The sequence below is a fragment of the Rhopalosiphum maidis genome, chromosome 2 (genome assembly GCF_003676215.2).
Source record: "Rhopalosiphum maidis isolate BTI-1 chromosome 2, ASM367621v3, whole genome shotgun sequence".
Taxonomy (NCBI): domain Eukaryota; kingdom Metazoa; phylum Arthropoda; class Insecta; order Hemiptera; family Aphididae; genus Rhopalosiphum; species Rhopalosiphum maidis.
In genome coordinates, this window is record NC_040878.1 from 39226819 (window position 1) to 39247592 (window position 20774).

The 20774-nt window shown below is 24.4% G+C and overlaps 1 protein-coding gene across 1 annotated transcript; it reads right to left on the reverse strand.

Annotated features, from left to right (window-relative positions):
- Nucleotides 1-17514: 17514 nt before the first annotated feature.
- On the reverse strand, nucleotides 17515-20774 carry LOC113553800. Its single transcript, XM_026957334.1, has 9 exons — nucleotides 20715-20774; nucleotides 20415-20637; nucleotides 20246-20353; nucleotides 19869-20026; nucleotides 19593-19785; nucleotides 18797-18995; nucleotides 18473-18587; nucleotides 18122-18415; nucleotides 17515-18041 (listed from the first exon to the last, which is right to left on the reverse strand). The coding sequence occupies exons 1-9, from the start codon at nucleotides 20718-20720 to the stop codon at nucleotides 17577-17579; spliced, it is 1761 nt and encodes a 586-aa protein (XP_026813135.1). The 5' UTR covers nucleotides 20721-20774; the 3' UTR covers nucleotides 17515-17576.

Sequence of the window (20774 nt, forward strand, 5' to 3'; positions counted from 1 at the left end):
CGTAAAAATTAACAAAATACTAAATATCGTTTAATAAGTTATATTAATTTACTATATGGTACTATTAAACGTTAACTACCATACAATATAGCTGAAAAATACACAAAAAAATATACATTAAAAATTACTTTTCACATTGATTTAAGATTTTTAATAACATACTTTGAAAGTGCTAATTTATAAATACGAGTACTCTACAAACTATTTATTTCATCATTATTATCGGTGAAAAAAATATAAAAATGAATATGAAATAAGTACATTTTGACATAACAATTAATTATTAAATCTTAGATTTAGCAAGAATGAATTCTATAAAACCTCAATTATTATTATAAATATTATTAACCCATCAAACAAATGGAATTCAAGGATATTTTATAATGAGAATATTCATCTCTGCTGTTATATTATTATTTTTATTATTCACTTCATACTAAATACTTAGGATTTGAATTAAAAATTTTTTAATAAAATAACATAAGTATAATTATATTGTTATGGACGTTATATAAATTCATGTTTTTGCCAATGTCATTTATTAAATAATATTATATAAAACTTTTATTGGGGTATCAAAACGAGAATATTATAAAATTTTCTTTATAAATAACAATAATAGAATTTATATCAAACATAAAATATAAATAAAAAATACAATTTTTTTTAAAGTTGGGAAAATAATAATCTACAAATTATTCTGTTTAATATCAAGGGTACATACTCGATTAAATCTATTAAGTTCATAAATCAAATTGTACACTCACGATGGATTACAACATTTTTACATAATTTTAGTTATAATTTTATATTTAATTATATAGAATATTTATTTACTATTAAATTAAAAAAAAATATAAAATTATAATTGTTGAAATTGTTGATTTAGATAAATCAAAGACGCAGTACACGTCTATATCTTCGACTAGGAAAAGACTAGGTTGGATGTCCGTATAATGTATATAATATATATTTTCGGATTGATCTGATTTTGAAACACCCCACTCATTAAAACAAAGGAATAATAAATATACATATTAAAATACTTTCATTTAAGATTTTTTGATAATCCTTGACCCTTAGAAAAATAATGTAGGAAGTGTCAACAATTAGATGACAATAAATTAACGAGACATTAGAAGGGCAAAAAATAAGAGTTACAAAACAATTTCCTATATTTTACAACTGTTCAGAGTTATCCCCTACTTCAGCTCTATATAATATGTATAATATTATTTATTTAATATACTAATGCTCTACAGTCTACTTATATTAGTTTAATGTATTAACATTGATCAGTTAACTAAATTATGTGTTCTTTGATGAATACATCACGTTTTAATACACATCAATATCCAATGTTCGGATGTTCTATAGTAAATATTATAGGAGCAGACTACTGTTTTTCTCATATAATTCACTAATAATAAACGTCGGTCCACTTGTAAATATGTATCACATAATATAGGTACAAATAGTACAATAGGTGAATATATAATGAAATAATTTATTTACTATACCTATATTTCATATACTCGTAATTTATACAGTCTTAAATATATGAGGTTAATAGTGAATCGATGTGATGGTATAACATGTAAAAAATAATAATAAATTCATACAAATCTGTTATTGACCTTCTAAGTTCAAAAATAGAAAAATGATTATATTAATAATAATAAAAATCAAATATTTTAATATTGTAAAATAATTGTATTAATATTTTATATAGCCACACCCAGTGGCGTGACGAGAGGGATTTTAAGGAGCTGCCGCTCCAATTAAATGTTTGGGTATAATCTGTACTTTACACAGTTATAAAAATGCAGTAATACAATAATTAAGTTAAATTGATTATTTATCTATTTTTTTTTTTAAATCTATACGTAAAAGTACAACGAATAATTTTTATTACAAGGTAAATCATAAATACTACCACAAGAATACAGAACCGTGAAAACGTTTAACATCGCCAGTGTATCACCCAACTTAAACAATTTTAATAGTAGAAAACTATTAATAATTGTATTATGGTAGTTTCTTTTGTTAGTATGATAAACATTTTGGTTATACGTAAGTATAGATATTAGCATTAAATTTAGCATTTAATGAATTTACTAAATTCATTTTAGAAGTTTAATTAATTTCTTAATATTGATAATTCTTTAATCGTAATTTTTGGTAGAAATTCACGAAAAATCGAACAACTTATCAGGTGTAGGTAGTATTTATATGAATAATATATATATATGTAAACCTATGGACTATAACTAATAGAACAATTACAGAAAAAATATAACTATCTACCACTACATATATTTAATTAGATTTTTTTAGCTATTTTTCACTATATTTTTCCTTATAGTACTTATATAGTCTAGATTCTAGAGAAAAAAGTCTTTATTTAGTTCTTATTACTATTATATTATATTTCATTAGATACGAGTATTTTCCATAACCTCAATTTTAAATAAATTAAAGTTGTAATTAACATTGTATGTACTTTAATCAATTACAAAAACATCACATAGAAAGTAAACTTCTCTTGTCTAACGTCAAAGACAAAGACCTTAACATAGAATGTTCGAGCTATTAATCAATCGATAGCCAATATGTACACACATCATTTATAACTATGATATAGGTAAGAATATTGTGTGTAGTGGTTGCATTAAATATTCTAGACAACTTTTTATCTACATTAAATATATTATAATAATGAAATGAGTATGAGAATACATTATATTATATTATAAAGTATAATATATAGTTTTTATAAGTAACTTATTTGCTTAAATAATAACTATGTATATTATTTTTTAATATTATAAAACATTTTTATAATGTTCAAAATTTATAAAAAATAAAATACCCTCATAACTAACTTCGTAAATGTACACAGATTTTGAGTTCAGGTCTGTTGTACAAACAGTTATGCAGAGCTTAAAAAATATAAATTTAATATGTATCTAAATAGTAATATTTTAAACGGAATTTTATTCAATTGCAAAACATAATATTTTAAAATTAATTTAGTCAATGTATCTTTATTATAATTATTAATTTCAATGTTTTTGTTGTTTTTTTAATATTAATTAAATCACGTGGATATTTTAAAAATTATTTTAGGTGTAATTAATTGGAATTAAGATGACCTCAAATAGCAATAAAGCTTGGTAAAAATAAAAAAAAGATATAGCATGTCGAATAATACCATAAATTATTCTTCATTTATGTTCAACTTGAATAAAATACTCGAGACCATTATGCATTGTATAGTTATTTGCTGTTTTTGTACATTGTCCCTTCAGCATACGAGTATACTCCATTAATTGTATTAATAATAAATTAACGGCCATGAGCAATTTTTCATTATTTATTCAATGATTAAAACTGTGTAATATATATATATATGTTTATAAACACACACTTACGGCCTATGAGTGTATTCATAAATTTACTATACAATTTGTCTGAATAATAATTGGTAATAATAGGTTATAATTTATGCATTGCATGTGTGATTGTTAGTTAAAAATTTAATTAATTGTTTATATTATTATATCCGTAGAATTAAAGAAATACGAATTACTTCGTTTATTAAAATTAATAAGTTTTGACACCAATATTCTATAAATATTATAATATATACCTAGTTATGTATCATAAATAATGATTTATTATGATGGTTCATAATAACAGATAACCAATAAACAGCTGATTGGATTTTATTGACATGATAAATTGCTTTTTATTATAAGTTAATTAAATATTAGTAAGATATGTTTCACTATTTCAAAGATGTACTGTAATAATATATGAAATTATTATATAAATATTGTCAATATAGAATTCAGTAATTTATTCGACCAGCTGCAACTTAATTCTCAGCATGCACTCTCAATTCCCTCGCGTCTTCTTCATTACATACTTATTTGAATAAAGCTGCTTAAGTTCAGGAAATGTTTCCAAATCAGAAATAATTAAATATTTCATAAAAACTCGACAAATAGCCATAAAAGTATTTTGTTTACAAACATAAAACAATTGATAAATCAATATATTTAATTGGTATGACTAAAGCAAAATTATAAAAAAAATATTACGATTAGATTGTTAATATTTTATTGTTAACCATGACATTTTACTAAAAATAAATAATATTAGTTAATTATAAACTACAATATTGGGATTGCGTCAAAAAATTAATTGCTTCCATTTAACTTCGTTTATAAATAAAAACAAACCAACAATGCATAATATATAAAAATGTTAAGTAATTGAAACATGTGTTATTTATTTGATATCATAAGATTTACTTAATAATATATTAACTTTATAAATACTAAGAAAGATGTTCAAAATGTCTTTAAATATTTTGCTTATTAATTATTATACTCGTTTAAAAAATCAGTTACTCTTAAAAAAAATATATAATGGATTTTGACACTTTGTTATTATGTAATATTTTTGAGGAACTATATACTAAAGTCCTTGTCCTTTTTTTATTATTTCAATGCTAGTAATCGTTGCATATAGATTTTCAATCCCCCAATCCAATGAACATGATGCAGTACTGCAGTTTGTCTGACATATTTATCACTTAGGTAATGTGTGGCTATTGTGACCTTCGAATATTTTGATACATGCACTAATAGCTAAATGTTGATCTAATCTTTTATTTATTTATTTAAAAAAATATCATTTGAATAATTTAAATTAAGTATATTTACGCACAGTAGGCAAATAATAATAAAGTTTAATATACTTGATGAAATAAAATATAAATTATTTACGTCGAAATTACAGTGACAAATATATAAAATAGTATCTAATATAAAGGAATAAAAACAAATATGATTTATACATAGATTAATATTAAATAATATACAAAAAATTATATAAATAATAAGTATAATAACAAAAGTAATATAAATAAAAAAATCATATAAGAACGTGAGCATAATGAGAACGTATGCATTATGTACAAATATTTTTTATAATTTATTACCTAGAAAGTATAAGCACCATAAATCTTTGATAATCGATTTTAAGTAAAATTAAAAATAATATTCATTTAAGTTTATTAATCTTATAAGCTAAAAATGAATTTTAATTTTATTTCTTTTTAGTGCTCATAGATGTTATGAAATCGAATACCGATTTACAATTAGCTTATGATAATTTGGACAAAAATATTGATACCCTTAAAAATTAAACTTGTGACGAACTGGCATAACACCACATAACTTGAGTTTAAGCATAAAAAATGGTAATAACATTCATTCAAAATAATGTAATCTTATTATGTAGTTATTATATAATTAAATTATAAGTTTAACATTCCATGATATATTTTTTTAAATAATTGTTTTCTCTATGTAAGCAATCTATTGAAATTGATATACAATATAATAGTACATATGCAAAAGGGTGGTGTGGACTCACAGAGTATAATATATTCTATTGTTTATTTTTTTTCAATTTGACAGTAAATATTTCCAAGATTGTGAGGATATCAAAATATGAGTTATTAGATATTACGTATTACCAAATATTACTTCTTAATGAGTAGTGACTCGATAAGGCCTAATAATAATAATAACTAAAAAATTAATATATTATTCCGTTAAGTATATAAACACTAAAATAATTATGTAACTAATAGGCAACTTCTACAACTTTTGTATAAATACAATATAGTACTTACTCATTAATTGTTAATGAAGGAATTCATGATAAAGCACGCACAATAAGCCGACATTTTAAGTGAATAATTAGTCTTACCACTTACCACAATCGTAAATTAGGTAATAATAATAAATAACCTCTGGGCACCTTTTTTTATTACTCTTATTATTTAAGATGTGCATCAAGGTTACGAAGACAGTTGACGGAAATTTGAATACAAATATCGGCAATATCAAATAAAATAATAAAATAAAATTATGCAATATTTATTTTTTTAAATGAAGTAAGGCAGGGCCGTTTTCAGAACAGGACAAGGGAGTATGGGCCAGGGACGCAATTCTAAGAGGGGCGCAAATTTCAATACTAGTTATGTAATACATTTTTCACGTAATATTTGAAAAATGTATATTTATTTTAACAACTTACTACAATAGAGTCTCATTCTATTTTTATGGTATAATAGTTGTTAATGTTAAAGCTTTTGGAGCACACAATTTTATATATTAATGGATCCATAAATACACGGAACAATTAATATCTATGTATTATATGGTTCGATATAAGCAAAAATTTTTTTTTATTTAACTCAAGAACAAATAACTATTGATTATATTTAGTGTTTTCATTAGATTGTTATATTAGAATTTTCTGTATCTATTGATAAAATTTCCAAAATATTTTAACTCTTTTTAAGTAAATTATAGACATTTTAAATTTTAAATTATTTTTAGTTTTAAAAAGATTGTGATTTGTCTATATTTTTTTATATATGTGTTATCACTTTTTAAGATAGTAAAAATGTTTCGATTTTCAACTTTTGGTATAGTTTTTAGCAGCAAATTGGAATTAGGTAATTGGTAACTTACAGAAATCAAAATTAAAACTTTTTAACACTTTTAAAAATAATCGGTTGGACAAGTAAGGCCTATATTGTTTGCGCATCGCTATTGTTTATTTAAAGCTTTTTTGTAAAAAAGTTGCTCATTGTTGAATTTTTGGGATATGTATCGTTTGCGCATTGTGATGGACTATAGAAAGCATACATTTGACTACATTTTTTATGTACATACACATAAAAAAAACACATTGTAAAATCTATACATTCATCGCTCCGCTAAAAAATTAATATTAAAAAAAAATTTATCACATGAAGTCAGGTAATACAAAATATAAAAAGTAGTAATCAACTTATATAATAAATTAATATAAAATATGTAGTTAATTTTGAAGATATTCAGAAATTATACAAAAGACCAAACATTCTAGCCTTTATCAGGAATAAAATACTAGAGTAGTTTTGACACACTTGGAGAACGGATGGTCGACTAATAAAAAAAGTACTCGTGGAAAGAATGAATAAAAATAGACCCCTAGGAAGATCCAGGACCCGGTAGATCGATGTGGTTGCCAAGGATCTGAAAACCATAGTCCAGAATGTGACATATGAGTTTACTTACAATAGAGAGAAATGGGGAGATCTGTTAAAGGCAGCAATGGTCCTTAATGGACCGGTAAGCTGAGAAGAAGAAGTTAATTGTGGATTTTTATTCAAATGCACACCAAAAGGTAATATTCGTATGTTATTATTTATAGCTTTAAAAACTCTAAAACTAAAATATGAAATGCCTATATACCCTACACAAAACGTTCATATAAATAAAAAGAAAGAAACACAAACGCTGATATCGCATTTTAGGTATATGTGATAAGAAATGATAATACATTATAGCTTATGAGAACCAGTGACGTAGCAAAGGTAACTGTGTCTACTCCAGGAATTCAAATTTGTGTTTCTAAATTGATATTTATTCTACCTTTAAAACGAAATTTTTTCATTATACATTTTGAAATGTGTATTATTTTGTTTATCTTGTTTATCTCCAGCCATAAAGCAAGAAAAGAAAATTTTTCAAAGTTTGAAATTTACATTGTAATAATAACTGCAGATAATTATATAATGTTTTATTAATTATATAGGTATACATAAAAAATAAATGTTAAAAAAATATAATTTCGTCAATTTTTTTAATCGCTAAAAAGGCACTTTTTATTACGTTTGCCAGAGGTGCTAAAGATTCTTTCTACGCCACTGATGAAAACATTATGATTTTATGATCGAATTATTGTTATTAGTAAATTTAAATACTCGTATTATAACGCAGGTCTATAGATTAAATTAAATTAAATTCGTTTCTTGTATAACGACTTCTATGAATAATCTTGTTATGTACGGATTATCAAATTAATTAAACATTTACACACATAGTTACTCTAATATGTATGACTTAATGTAATATAATTATGCATAGTGCCATTATATTATACAAAGAACTATTATAAGCAGGGCAACGTATTGTTAAAACTTGATTTTAAATCGATAAAGATCCTCCTCCTTGTATGTATAATAAAATTGCTTTATTTTTAATTACCTGAGGCAGAAAGCATAAATCATAATTTATAAATATTATACCTATGTATTGATTAATGATATATAAAATACCAGGATATATTTTTAATAGTAAGGACACTTTGAAACACTGTTTTATACATTTAATTAAAATGTGAACCTTATTTATGCTTATATAAAATCCGAAACAGAGTGTTTATATTTTTATAATACAAACAATAGTAAATTGATTTTAATTCTTCAATAAACATGTCATAACGTAAAAAAAGAATGCATTCATTTGGCAACTGTTGCACTAAAAACCTTTCAAAATGATCGACTGCAGTGAAGAACAAATATTAATTTTATATATGATTAATAACTTTCGTAATATGTATTGCTAAAAAAAACATTTAAAATTGCAACAAAATAAAAATCAAATCAAAAAAAAAAAAGATAAACGTAGAAAAATATACTGAATATTTTTAAAATATGAAATTGTATTGAAAAATATTATTTTATATTTTTAATTCATAATAATTGTAAGACTTAGCAAACTTTATAATTATTACATTATCTTATATAATACTATATAATATTTTTAACGACATTTGAAGTTAAAGTTGAACAAAATTTTATATTTAAAGAATTAATAACAATATTAATTGTTTTGGTATAGTTCGAAAATATTATTCACAAAGACTTGTTTTATTAATAACAATAATATTATAAATTATAATATGGTATAAATGCATTGTTATTGGCTTAAATTAAATCAGCATACCGTAATACTAATGGTAAAATTAATCACCTCTATAATAGCAATATAAAAAACATATTATTGACTGACACGATCTTCTCCGCTCAAAACCATTTTACGTATACAATAATATATAATTGAATTCCAATTTAACACTTCCATTAAAGAGACCTTTATTGTATTTACAGACACCTTATATGCAGTAGAGCGGTATCCATCTATCCACCTTTATAATAAATAAATACATTTTTCTAATTTTTTTTTTTTAGTTTATATATAATTTAAAAAAACGTTATGGTATTATTGTACTGTTAAAATTATTATAATAATTGAAAATTTACCAGTACAATCTCGTAGATATTGTTTTACAAATTCCAACTATAAACATTGGGCGTAAATAATGATAAAGTCAAATGAATTAATTATTGCACAAAACAAAAAAATGTGTATCTATTCAATATCTAACTAATTCATTGTAAATTTATACCTTTTAAATATTTTAAATATTTCAATTTCACCACTGCAAGTGTTGACACAAACAACTAAACGTGACAACATTCACCAACAACAGTGAACTTGCATTTTTCTTTAATATAATAAAGATATCAAATGTATGACCTTGAGGACTTAGGTTAGGTTATAGGAACATAAAAAAACGTGAGAGCTGAGATCAAAATGTATGATGTAATATATTTTATTTCCAAACCATAAATAATAATTTAGTGGCGCGCCCAACATATTATTTGAGGGGGTTCAATAAAATGAATTATGTAGTCTAATTGAGATATATTCATAGACGGAGATTTGATTGAATTTTAGGGGGGCTTAAATATTTTTTTGCAATACAAGCCGTGGGGGCTTTGCCCCCACACCCTCTCACTAATATCAATTTATACAGGGGACACCGTTTATAAGACTCACCGATATAACGTTCAGTGGCTTATTTGACTCAATATCGTCTGAAACGATCCGGACGTATCCAAATACATTATAAAAAATTTGCTTATAAAAATCACCGCTTTATTTATAAGACTTAAATTTCGTAAAAAGTAAACATTTTTGGTTAAAATTTAAAAATAAATTGGTTTTTAAAAATTACATATTTTTTTGGTTATTTCTGGTTTCAATTCATGCTTTATAATGTGTGTATTTACAATAAATTTTACCGCATGCGATAATGTGCATTTCACATTTTTTGCAATTATTGTTATTGTAATATGAGTACGAGAAATATATTTTCGAAATATTAATACTCAAAACAAACCAAAATTACAATTTTTTTTCATAAATAAATAATAATAAATACATCATACATCTTTTATAATTTTTTATTAATATGTAATAATTTTTATAATATGTATACCTATGTATTATAATTTTAATTTTTTTATCAGAATTTTTAAATTTATTCAATAATAGATATGTGATTATGTAATATTATATGTATTAAAGTAAATTAAAATTAAAGGAAAATATATAGTAAGATAAAATTCATAAATATGTAATTTAATTTTTATTCCTCACTTCGCCTATAAGATTCATTTGGTTATGGTTATAAGACTCACTTCGTGCTGGTCCCAAAGCGAGTCTTATAAACGGCGTCCACTGTATTACCTCCAATACGCATTAACTAACTAACTATTGTTTATTTCGTAAAATAACCAACTAAAAATAAAACCTACTAAATATGCATTACTAACTACATACATACTTTAAAACCATTAATTTATAATACAATAAATATTTTATTATTTTAGTATAATAAACCTATTTTGATTAGCAAATATATTAAAAATTTTCTCATTACTGATATTGATATCTTTTTCAATGTATAATATTGAAGAGTTATACAATTTTTAATCCGTCGTGACTATAGTAGGTATAATATGTTGTAATAATATTATTATATTGATTAAATTTCGGAAAAAAAAATATTTTGTAAGGTTCCAAGATTTTGGCAGTTATTGTAAAATAAGTTCGACGTCCGGCCTGCCATATGACTGAATTATGTTCAATAATTTTACGGGGGCCTTCTTTCTTTTTTTTTGGGGGGGGAGGCTAAGCAACCCCAAGCACCCCCAATCTCCGCATATGGATATATTTTTCATATAACTAATAAATAAATTACTTACATGTGTTTTATCATTAATTTTTTTGTGTATGTAATCTATGATAAATTAATAATAATAATAATTTATTGTCAAAATTATATTTCACATCAAAATAACAAAACTAAAAATAAAACAATTAATGACGCTGCCCCAAAAGCATAGCTTGTGGTGAGTGCAACAAGTTAAATACAACACTAATATATTACATTTTATTATTTACAATATACATGTAATATTTATATTATTTACGTATTACATTTGACAACAAACATATTTCCTGTAAGTAAATATAATGAGAAGAAAATACAATTTCAAGTTTTTGTTCATAATATTATGTGATTCAAATTCAGATATTTTAAATATATTTTATAATGATACTTATTTTTATATGGTATTAAATTAATATTAAGCACAATACATAAACGAATACTAACATTAATAACCATTTTTCTACCAATATTCTTTATGAGATAGAAACTGATGATTGATTTCCGTGTGTCTAATTCGGAGTCTATTATAATATAATTAACATTGAAACCTTTTATCGCGTTTTTAAGTACGATACGGTTCCTATCTGTTCCACAGCTTCGTATATGTATAATAGTATACTTACTAGTATACAATATGCACATGTAATATTAAACCTATTAGCTAGTGGCTACTACAAATATCATATTGGTGTACACAAAGGCTGGCTTTGCAGTTGACCTTCCGTCTTCAATAATCTAATATGCTCTGGAATTAAAATAGTATTTAGGTATAGCTGGTACGTATTAACGTGATTGTACAATTATTTGATTTATGAGAATTAATAAAAATAGGGTATTACTATTAAATTATAGGCACAACATTTTAATCGTCAATACAACGGAAAAGAAAAAAAATCGATTAGCATTTGAAAGGTTACATGATTCTATACTATAAAAACTATTCAGCTACCAGAAGAATAAATTAATTTGAACTAGACCCGCTTCTATAAAAGAGCCACAAGCTTAATAGTGCCTATATATAGGGGCGGAAAATTCCAAATCCGTCGCTGCTTATGCTTACTCCAATATATGGTCATATACTCATACGCATGTGCATACATGTTTAGGTACATACCTATAACCTCGAATACCGTGCATGGTCAGTATAAAAATCGTAACAATAGTAGCTATTATATGTGTAGGCGCGATGGACGTCGGCCCAATCGGATCGTACCGATTAAACAATGTCAGACGCATTAAATTATACCACGACGTGTACCGTGGAAAAAAGATTAAACCGTCTATAGGGTTCACATAATACCTACCGCAACATCCACAGTGAGTGGGGGAACGTCAACTACACAAAAAGGTTAAGGTCTGAAAAAGGTCAGACACCTCAGGCGCGTTTTACATTTTATATATATAGTATTTCTAATATTTTCCAAGTAGATAATATCATGTATAACCTATACCCGACAATAATTATATATGTATAATGAAATTAAATATAAAATCGAAGAAACCCCATAATTTAATGGCTCTTAAAACGTAGCGTTTAACGTAATAATAACAACTACAATATATAAACACGCCATTACAGTAGAGCCTTGGCGATCATTTTATGTATCGATTGTTTGTTTGACGCTTCCTGATTCTGACAATTATTATTATTATTATTATTATTATTATTGTTATTATATATTATTGACTATATAATTTCGATATTGAATCTAAGGCATCTATAAATAAAGACTGATTATTTATTGTAACAAATTGACCTCAGCGTTTTATAACAAAATTAACTAGAATAACAAAACGATATGCAAATTATGTAGTTCCAAAAATCCTTGTTTTTACGATCAGTGGGCAGTGTTTTTATGCCTAGTAAGTTGCACCTGATCATGATGTATACATTTTAAGTTGGACTAGGTTAATAATTTAACAGCCATCAAGGACAAAGAGAGTTGTCATTATTGTAAACAAACACGTCCTCCGAAATATTAAAATTTTCATAACAATAACAACAACAAAAAAGTTTAATGGATTATACGAATTTAAATATATGTTTTTAAAAACATTTTTTTTTTAAAAAAAACCCTCCCAAGTGATAAAACATTGACAAAGACTGATAAATTCGTTTCAATGAATAAAGTAATGAAAAAAAAAATACGTAGGTATAACAAAACTTTTCATACAATTAAAATACAATTATTCAGTTCGAGTGGTTTGACTATATCATATAACGATGTTGATAATTATTTTTCACAATTTTAAATTAAATCAGATCATATTAGTTTATACAACAGACTGTTTAATAGGTATAATAGGTTTATATACTTTTTATATACATAGTACCTACATTTGCGATGGTGAGTATAATTATAGGTTCCACGTCCTCCAATCACACGAATACGAATATAAGATAAATTAATACATTAAATTTATATTATACCCATGTATTTTCCAGTCTATTTCATCGATTAATATTACCTATATAATTAGAATTTTTTAATTATTTTACGATACAACTCTTACACTACCGATAACCTTTGTTTATCATTATTTTTTTTCTGTAGATATGTGTATACGATGTGTATAGACGTGTGTCGATTAGTATCGATGATCGATTATATATTATAATATATCTTAAACATTAATTTCACTAATTTTTTAAATTATACAGCACGATAGTATACAACTTGTGAGTCAAAGTAATTATCGAAAAATTAGCATTTTCAACTCCAAATAAACGGCATTGAACAATATATAATCGTATTTAAAGACTTAAAACAATATCAGTCGGTAACGCTATTCAAAATACTTGATTACCCTTAAAAATAAACAAAGGTAAATATTTATAATAGAGTACTATGAACTATGGTTTTAATTTTGATGTGTTTAAAATGTATATGTAATTATCATAATTTGTTTTCAAGGACTTCTTTTTATTTTATAGGGCGAGGGCGTGGATATTACCTTAATCTGTATTATGGTAAAAACATAAATCAACATTTTGACTAAATATACAGTTTTTTGATTGTCTTCAGTGTAATAAAATTCCAGTAGCATATATTTATCATAAATAATACAGTTATGATATTATACTATATGGTAAATATAAATGTATATATTAGATAATATATTTTTACACATTTTATATTATTATTATTGCTACTCTATACAAAATAATAAGCTTTGTCCATTTTTTTAGCTAATTTTATGAACTATACAGTATATCTTTGTCCTACATACATAGAAAGTATATTGCAGTATGATGTATATTGTAGTGTATGTAGGTAAAAGGCAAATCATAAGTTATTATGATTGTGGATCTCTTCTTCTTAATTAATTATACTTTTGGCACATAGTATAATACAATTATAAGATTATGTTGTACTTTGTGTTATTTAAAAAATGTTTTAAATTTTAATCGGAAATCTAAATTTTTATATTTAACTATATATATATCCATAGAATTATGGGCCCACGCTCGTATTTTAAATAAATAAAATGAATAAAATTTAAATCATTATATTATAATATCATTGTAAATGTTACTTCAAACTTGTTTTGATATCTAAAATATAATTTCGTATAATAATTCTATTATAAATAGTAATTTAATAGTTAATTTAAATACTAGACAACTGCATTAAAAATTAATAATTATTCATTAGATCAGCTGTGATGGTCAACTAGTTTATTAGACTAACTATCCTAGAGTACCGTTTTTAAAAAAAGTTAAATGCTCGTTGGTTAGAACGTATCTATGCGTTCAATTATTATACGGTATATTCGATGATAAAGGTAATTAGATAACTTGAACATTTTAAATGCATGGCCTTAAAATCTCAAATATTATAAAAATGCATGCTACATTTTGAAAAATTCATACTATTTATATTATTTAACACGCGTTCGCTAATTTTTTTAATTGTATCTTTTTTCTTTTTAAATATGAATTTCATGTTTTTTTTTAGCAATTTTGATTTTTAAAATTGTATTCTATCTTAAAAATTGAATGATTTTAGAGCTAGTTTAAATTTTAAAATTATATAAAATCGCATAAAAAATTTTAAAATTATAAGTAGACTATTAAAAATTTAAAAACATGATAAATTCATGCAAAGTTCAAAACTAAAACTCACTCTCAATCAATCAATATTCATGATAAAAAAAATGTCATTCAAATCATTTAGCACTCATTACATTCGGAGTTCCAATTTAAAAAAAATTTTCGCTGCATATGCACAATGAAAAGTTAAAAATTCGAATTTTTTAAAATATAATATTAATGATAAATATTTTATACGGTGAAAAACATGAATCAAATTTAAGACCATAAGTTTGAAATATTTTGTAGTACCAGAATTATCTTTGAACACAGTTAGATTATTGATAATTATTATTAAATTATACATTCGAGTATTTTTAGAAATCAAATTATTTTTTCTAATGGTAATGGTAATATGCATACAAAGTAAAACAATTTATATTCAATCAGTGTATTTGATAGTTATATGAACATTTACATTTAAAGTTTAAATTGTATCTTATTCATATATAATATGATGTATTAAAAATAATTTAGCTTTTTAAGTTTATGCGCCTTCTACATTTTTCAAAATATAAACATAAAATAATAAAAACAAATAAAATTATTGTATTGGATTATTGCTATATGTATATATATAGCTATTAGTATTAGTATTATAGGCTCCTACAGCCTGTAATATACACAGTAAAAACAATCTTAAGTATTGGCTAATGTCTGGTTATTAATAACAATATAATAATTATTGTTATTATAATTAGCTATTAATAATCTTTCAGAAATGTTATACTTTTAATAAAAGCTTACTGTTTTATTTAGTGTTTATTGAAACCTATACATGTAATAAAAAATTTAATTAAAAAAAATGTTTGCAGTTTCAAATGTTTTATTATTTTTTCAAATGGTCACATAAATAATATAAATAATGGCCTATAAATATAATCATAAATAATATTAAAATAAGTACTCATTTTTAAAATGTATTAAACTCATTAACCATTCAGTGCCCATTTCAGAAAATAATAGAAACCAAAAATTAAATTAATTGGGCACTAGGGGGTTAAATTATATGATAATGATGTAAAATAAAACCATTTTTATTGACAAATTACAAATGTAAAATGTATACTGTATATATTATTATTTATTGTTAATTGCCTAACAGTAAAGTTACATTATTTATGATTTGGTTTTCTATGCCATAGGTAATTACTATATTTATCAATCGGCATCTTGAAACTTCACGTAAAGACCATATAATGGTATAACAAAAAATATAAACATTATTAACTAGGAAATCTGTATCATGACTTTCCAGCTGACCAAGGTCAATTTGCTTTCAAAATTCCTCCCGGCTACGCATAGACTGATCGAAATAAACCAACATGTTTTTTAAGAAAAAAAGATCGTACTTCTTCATGTCAACAATTTCGAATTCATGAAATGATGTCTCCTACTGTTTAACGTCTTCGTCCTTGTATGAATGCTTGATATTTTTCTTCTGTAGGTGCTCACTTTAAACTAAGTATATTATATTATATGAATCCAAGGATTCCAGGAAATAAAAACTTAAATCGTGTATAGGTATATACAGAGTGTCCCGCGAAGATTTACCCATTACGATATCTCCTGAAATGATGGAGATATCATAATTTTTTTTTTTTAAGATTCACAGGGACAAGGAATAGAAGTATTTCATTTTTATTTGATGTTTTAATAAAAAAGTGGTAAAAAAAATGTTATATTTAATTATTTTCAAAAAAATCAAAGATATCCATTTTGTAGAGTTTATTTTTCTGGACATTTTAACATTTCAACATTTTATTTTCACTAGAATCGTGATATTTGATATTTTTTAGTTTTGAGAATATTTTCGCATTATTATACAGGCACATGTTTGATAACATTGGCGCTTATACATGGTATTAAATAATTAGAATTTTTCTCGAAACTAGAAAAAAATGTTAAAAATTACGATATTAATGAAAATAAAACGTTGAAATTGAAATTGAATTAACTTTTTTACCAAAACATTTAATTAAAACATGAAATACTTATAGTCCTTGTCCTTATAAGTCTTATAAAAAACAGAATCATAATATTTCCATTATTTCAGGAGATAATCCTGTATGGGTACGTACATATAGTTAAATAATAGTCTAAAAATCTACTTCTAATAAATTGAATGTAGAAAATACTTGTTAAGTTACTATTTAATCCATAGGGCGGCATAGATATAGTATTAAATTTAAATATTACAGAATTTTACTTATATAAAATAAAAATCAACTATTATTTAACCATATAGTACAGATTCAATAATTAACCAAGTCAGTATATCCAAATTATGCTTTGACTACATTTCACATATTATATTATAAATATTAAATATTATATTGTAGTTTAAAAATGTTAAAGTTTATTATATAAGATTAAGTTAATTATGGTAAAGTTGTTATGTATTACGCTATTGATATACTTATACTTATATTTAAAAATTAATATATAATATTCAAATATAATAAATATATATATATATTATATATGTTTATATAAATACGCATAATAAAGAATAGGTATTATATATTATAACAAATATAATGTCTTAACGTGATCGTGTACTTATAATTGAACTGACTCTACTTAATCTTCTGCTAGTTATAGAACTTGTTCTTCTAGGTTTCTGTGCCTTCACCGACTTATTCCTTCTCCTATTAGATGATTCGTCATTGCCTTGTTTGAACTTGAAAATATTGTACAGTATGCGCATGGTTACTATCATAAATATAAGGAAACCAAAACCTATACACAACATAACAACAATTCCTTGGTAAGTAGATTTGGTGTTAAGGTTTTTTTCTACGCTGGGTAAAAACTGCCAAATTGGTGACCAATCATCTTCTTTTGCATCAGTTGTATCTTCTACCGATGAAGTTGTAGCAGTTTTGGTTTGTTTGATCTTATGCGATTGACAAAAAGCTGTACGGTCAGATCTGTTCGAACGAATTGAGGCGGGCAAGAATACATTTTTCATGAAATTTAATCTATCACCATTCATTATTGTAGCGATCTGTAATAATAATTATCTCTAATTTATTATAATTGAAACAGTAAAATATAACTATTTTATATAAATGGTACTCGTATTACCAAATCAAACTGCCTTGTAACTGTGTTCCACATATATATACTGACATGGTGTGGTATTTCCATTTGAAATCTAACTCTTTTTGGTCCTTCTGGACCATTCATTATTGTTGATTGAGTCCTCAGTAATGATGCCCATTCCATTGGTGGCATGGATTGAAGATTACGGCAAATCCCTGGAGAATCTAAATTATACTTACATTTTTGATCTAATGACATTTTCAATGCATTTGCGAATAAATGCACTGCATATGTTATTGGGATAACAGTTGAATCCAATTCATCTTCAAGCGAATCCTAAAATTGTATATTTTTAAACTTAAAGTATATCAATATTTGTATTATCGTTCATACTAAACACATTGAATTATGATTGCAACTTCTTTTGTATGTTCTGGTTTGCTCGTGGTAACTAATTAACAAAGAGTCGTTAAAATACTGTTTGATATCGTTTTTCACTATAAATTCCCTGAAAATAATTAATAATTAATATAATTTATTGAACCTAGATATATTGTAAAAAGTAACAACGCCCAAGTTATATAATAATATAACTTTATATTTATATATCAATTAAAATAACATAAAACAATTATAAATCAGAAAAAACAATGTACTCAGAAGATTTTTTTTTTTGTATACAAGTAACAAGTAGATATATAAAATAAAAGTACTTACGTGGCTTCTTGCATAACTATAATTTTCAAAGAATCAGACCTTGGAAAATCCCATAGCTTTAAGCCAACAGAAATTATATATATGACAAATGGAGATTTTTGAGAATTAACATTGTTTGATAGAATCTTCAACAGAGGCTTTAAAGCTTCTGGTTTTTCAACAAGTATAAGTATACCGTCAACTGATGCATGAACTTGACCTAAATATTCGTATGGGACATTTAGTACACGTATACCTATTGTATATAACCACTATTTAATGAGTTAAGATAGTAAAATTGTAAGGAATTAATAAAAAAAAAAAACAATTTTATAAATATATAACCTAATTATATGTTAATACTTAGTAAATAAAAAATTGAATTATAAGTTCTATATTTTTAGAATTTTTAAAGTATAAAAATTATAATATACTATAATGATTGACATAATTATTTGAACATTTATAAAATACAAATTATATTTATAAGTAAATAATTACTAATAATTTTAGAGATTTTTACCGCATCTTATGATATTTCATTATAATCAACATATTATTTAGTAATTTCCCGGCCTTGGAAATTAAAAATGCTAATATTATAAATTGTTGTAAAAAAGTTACTTTACCGCCAATTCCTTCCCCCATTGTATTTAACTAAGTTAGTTTCCATAATAATGGAAATAAAATATTTGTAATAATTAAAAGCTTAAAAAAGTATGTTAGAGTTGTTGGTTCCATTGTTAAATTTATGCATTCACATTTTGACAAACGTATCTAAAATCTATTAAAAACTATCATAATACAAATATCATACTTTCAATTATTTCTTTGTACACTGTAGTATACCCATTTTCCGATTTAGGTAATATGATTGGTTTTCCAACTGGGCAGATTTTTCCATCTGACAAATCCATAAGTATATCTAATAAATTAGTAGTTTGAATGGAATCGTCTACTACTGATATATAATTTTCCCATCCTAAATTACTTAACATTGTAAGGATGGCCTATTAAAAACAAAGCAATTTGAATAACATTGATATTAATAATATTTGAAACAAACTATAGACATTTTATGACATTTTATTACTTTTGCTCTGATTCCAGTCTGATCTGTCCCAATAAAGAAAACATTTGCAGGTTTTTCTTTCAGGTCAATTTTGTATGGCAAAACGTGAGTTTTGTTTAATAAAAATGTTATTTTATGTACGTTGATAAAAGATTCTAAATCGTCTGGTCCTACGTATCCTAAATTATTAAATTTAATATTATTTTTTAAACCTGTATAGAATAGTGGTGTCATTTCGAATTTTTCTATAATATATAACGTAAAATAATGGCAGGTCCGATAATCGTGTAAGTAATAATCATCTTGAAAACCACTTGTTTTGATCGCAAGTCTCTATAGGTATGCCCTAATAAAATTACACCACTACTTAAAAGTAAAATTACATGCTAGTTTCAAACCTAAAAATAATGGAGATTTAATACACGTTTGATCGGCAGAAACCAGTCCTTTCATAGTGGCTTTTACAGCCCTATTCGAATTAGAACAAGTGTCCAAAATCTGTAAGCCTAATAATAATTCAAATATTTAAGAAAAAAATTATTAATACATATAAATAATTTTACTTACTGATTTTTAAGTCTCCATATTGACTAAGATCTGCATTTACTTTACTGAGTCCATATTCCAAAGCAGCCAACTGTTGTATACCTCTAATTTGTGTTTCGGAACAATCGTCGCCAGAATGCAATGGTAAAAGTGCACTTAGTACCGCATAGTCTTTTATATTCGGTTGATTGGTACATATTGGTAACGCAATCACCCCCTTCAGTAAAAATATAAACAGCCAAATCTAAAATAAATAAATAACACATATATAGTGATTTATTAAAATTCATATCCAAAAATTTGAATTGTTTGTATACATACAATCATTATGTCTTATTATATTATTATCTTCAAGTTTTGATTTATTTATTCTTATATTTT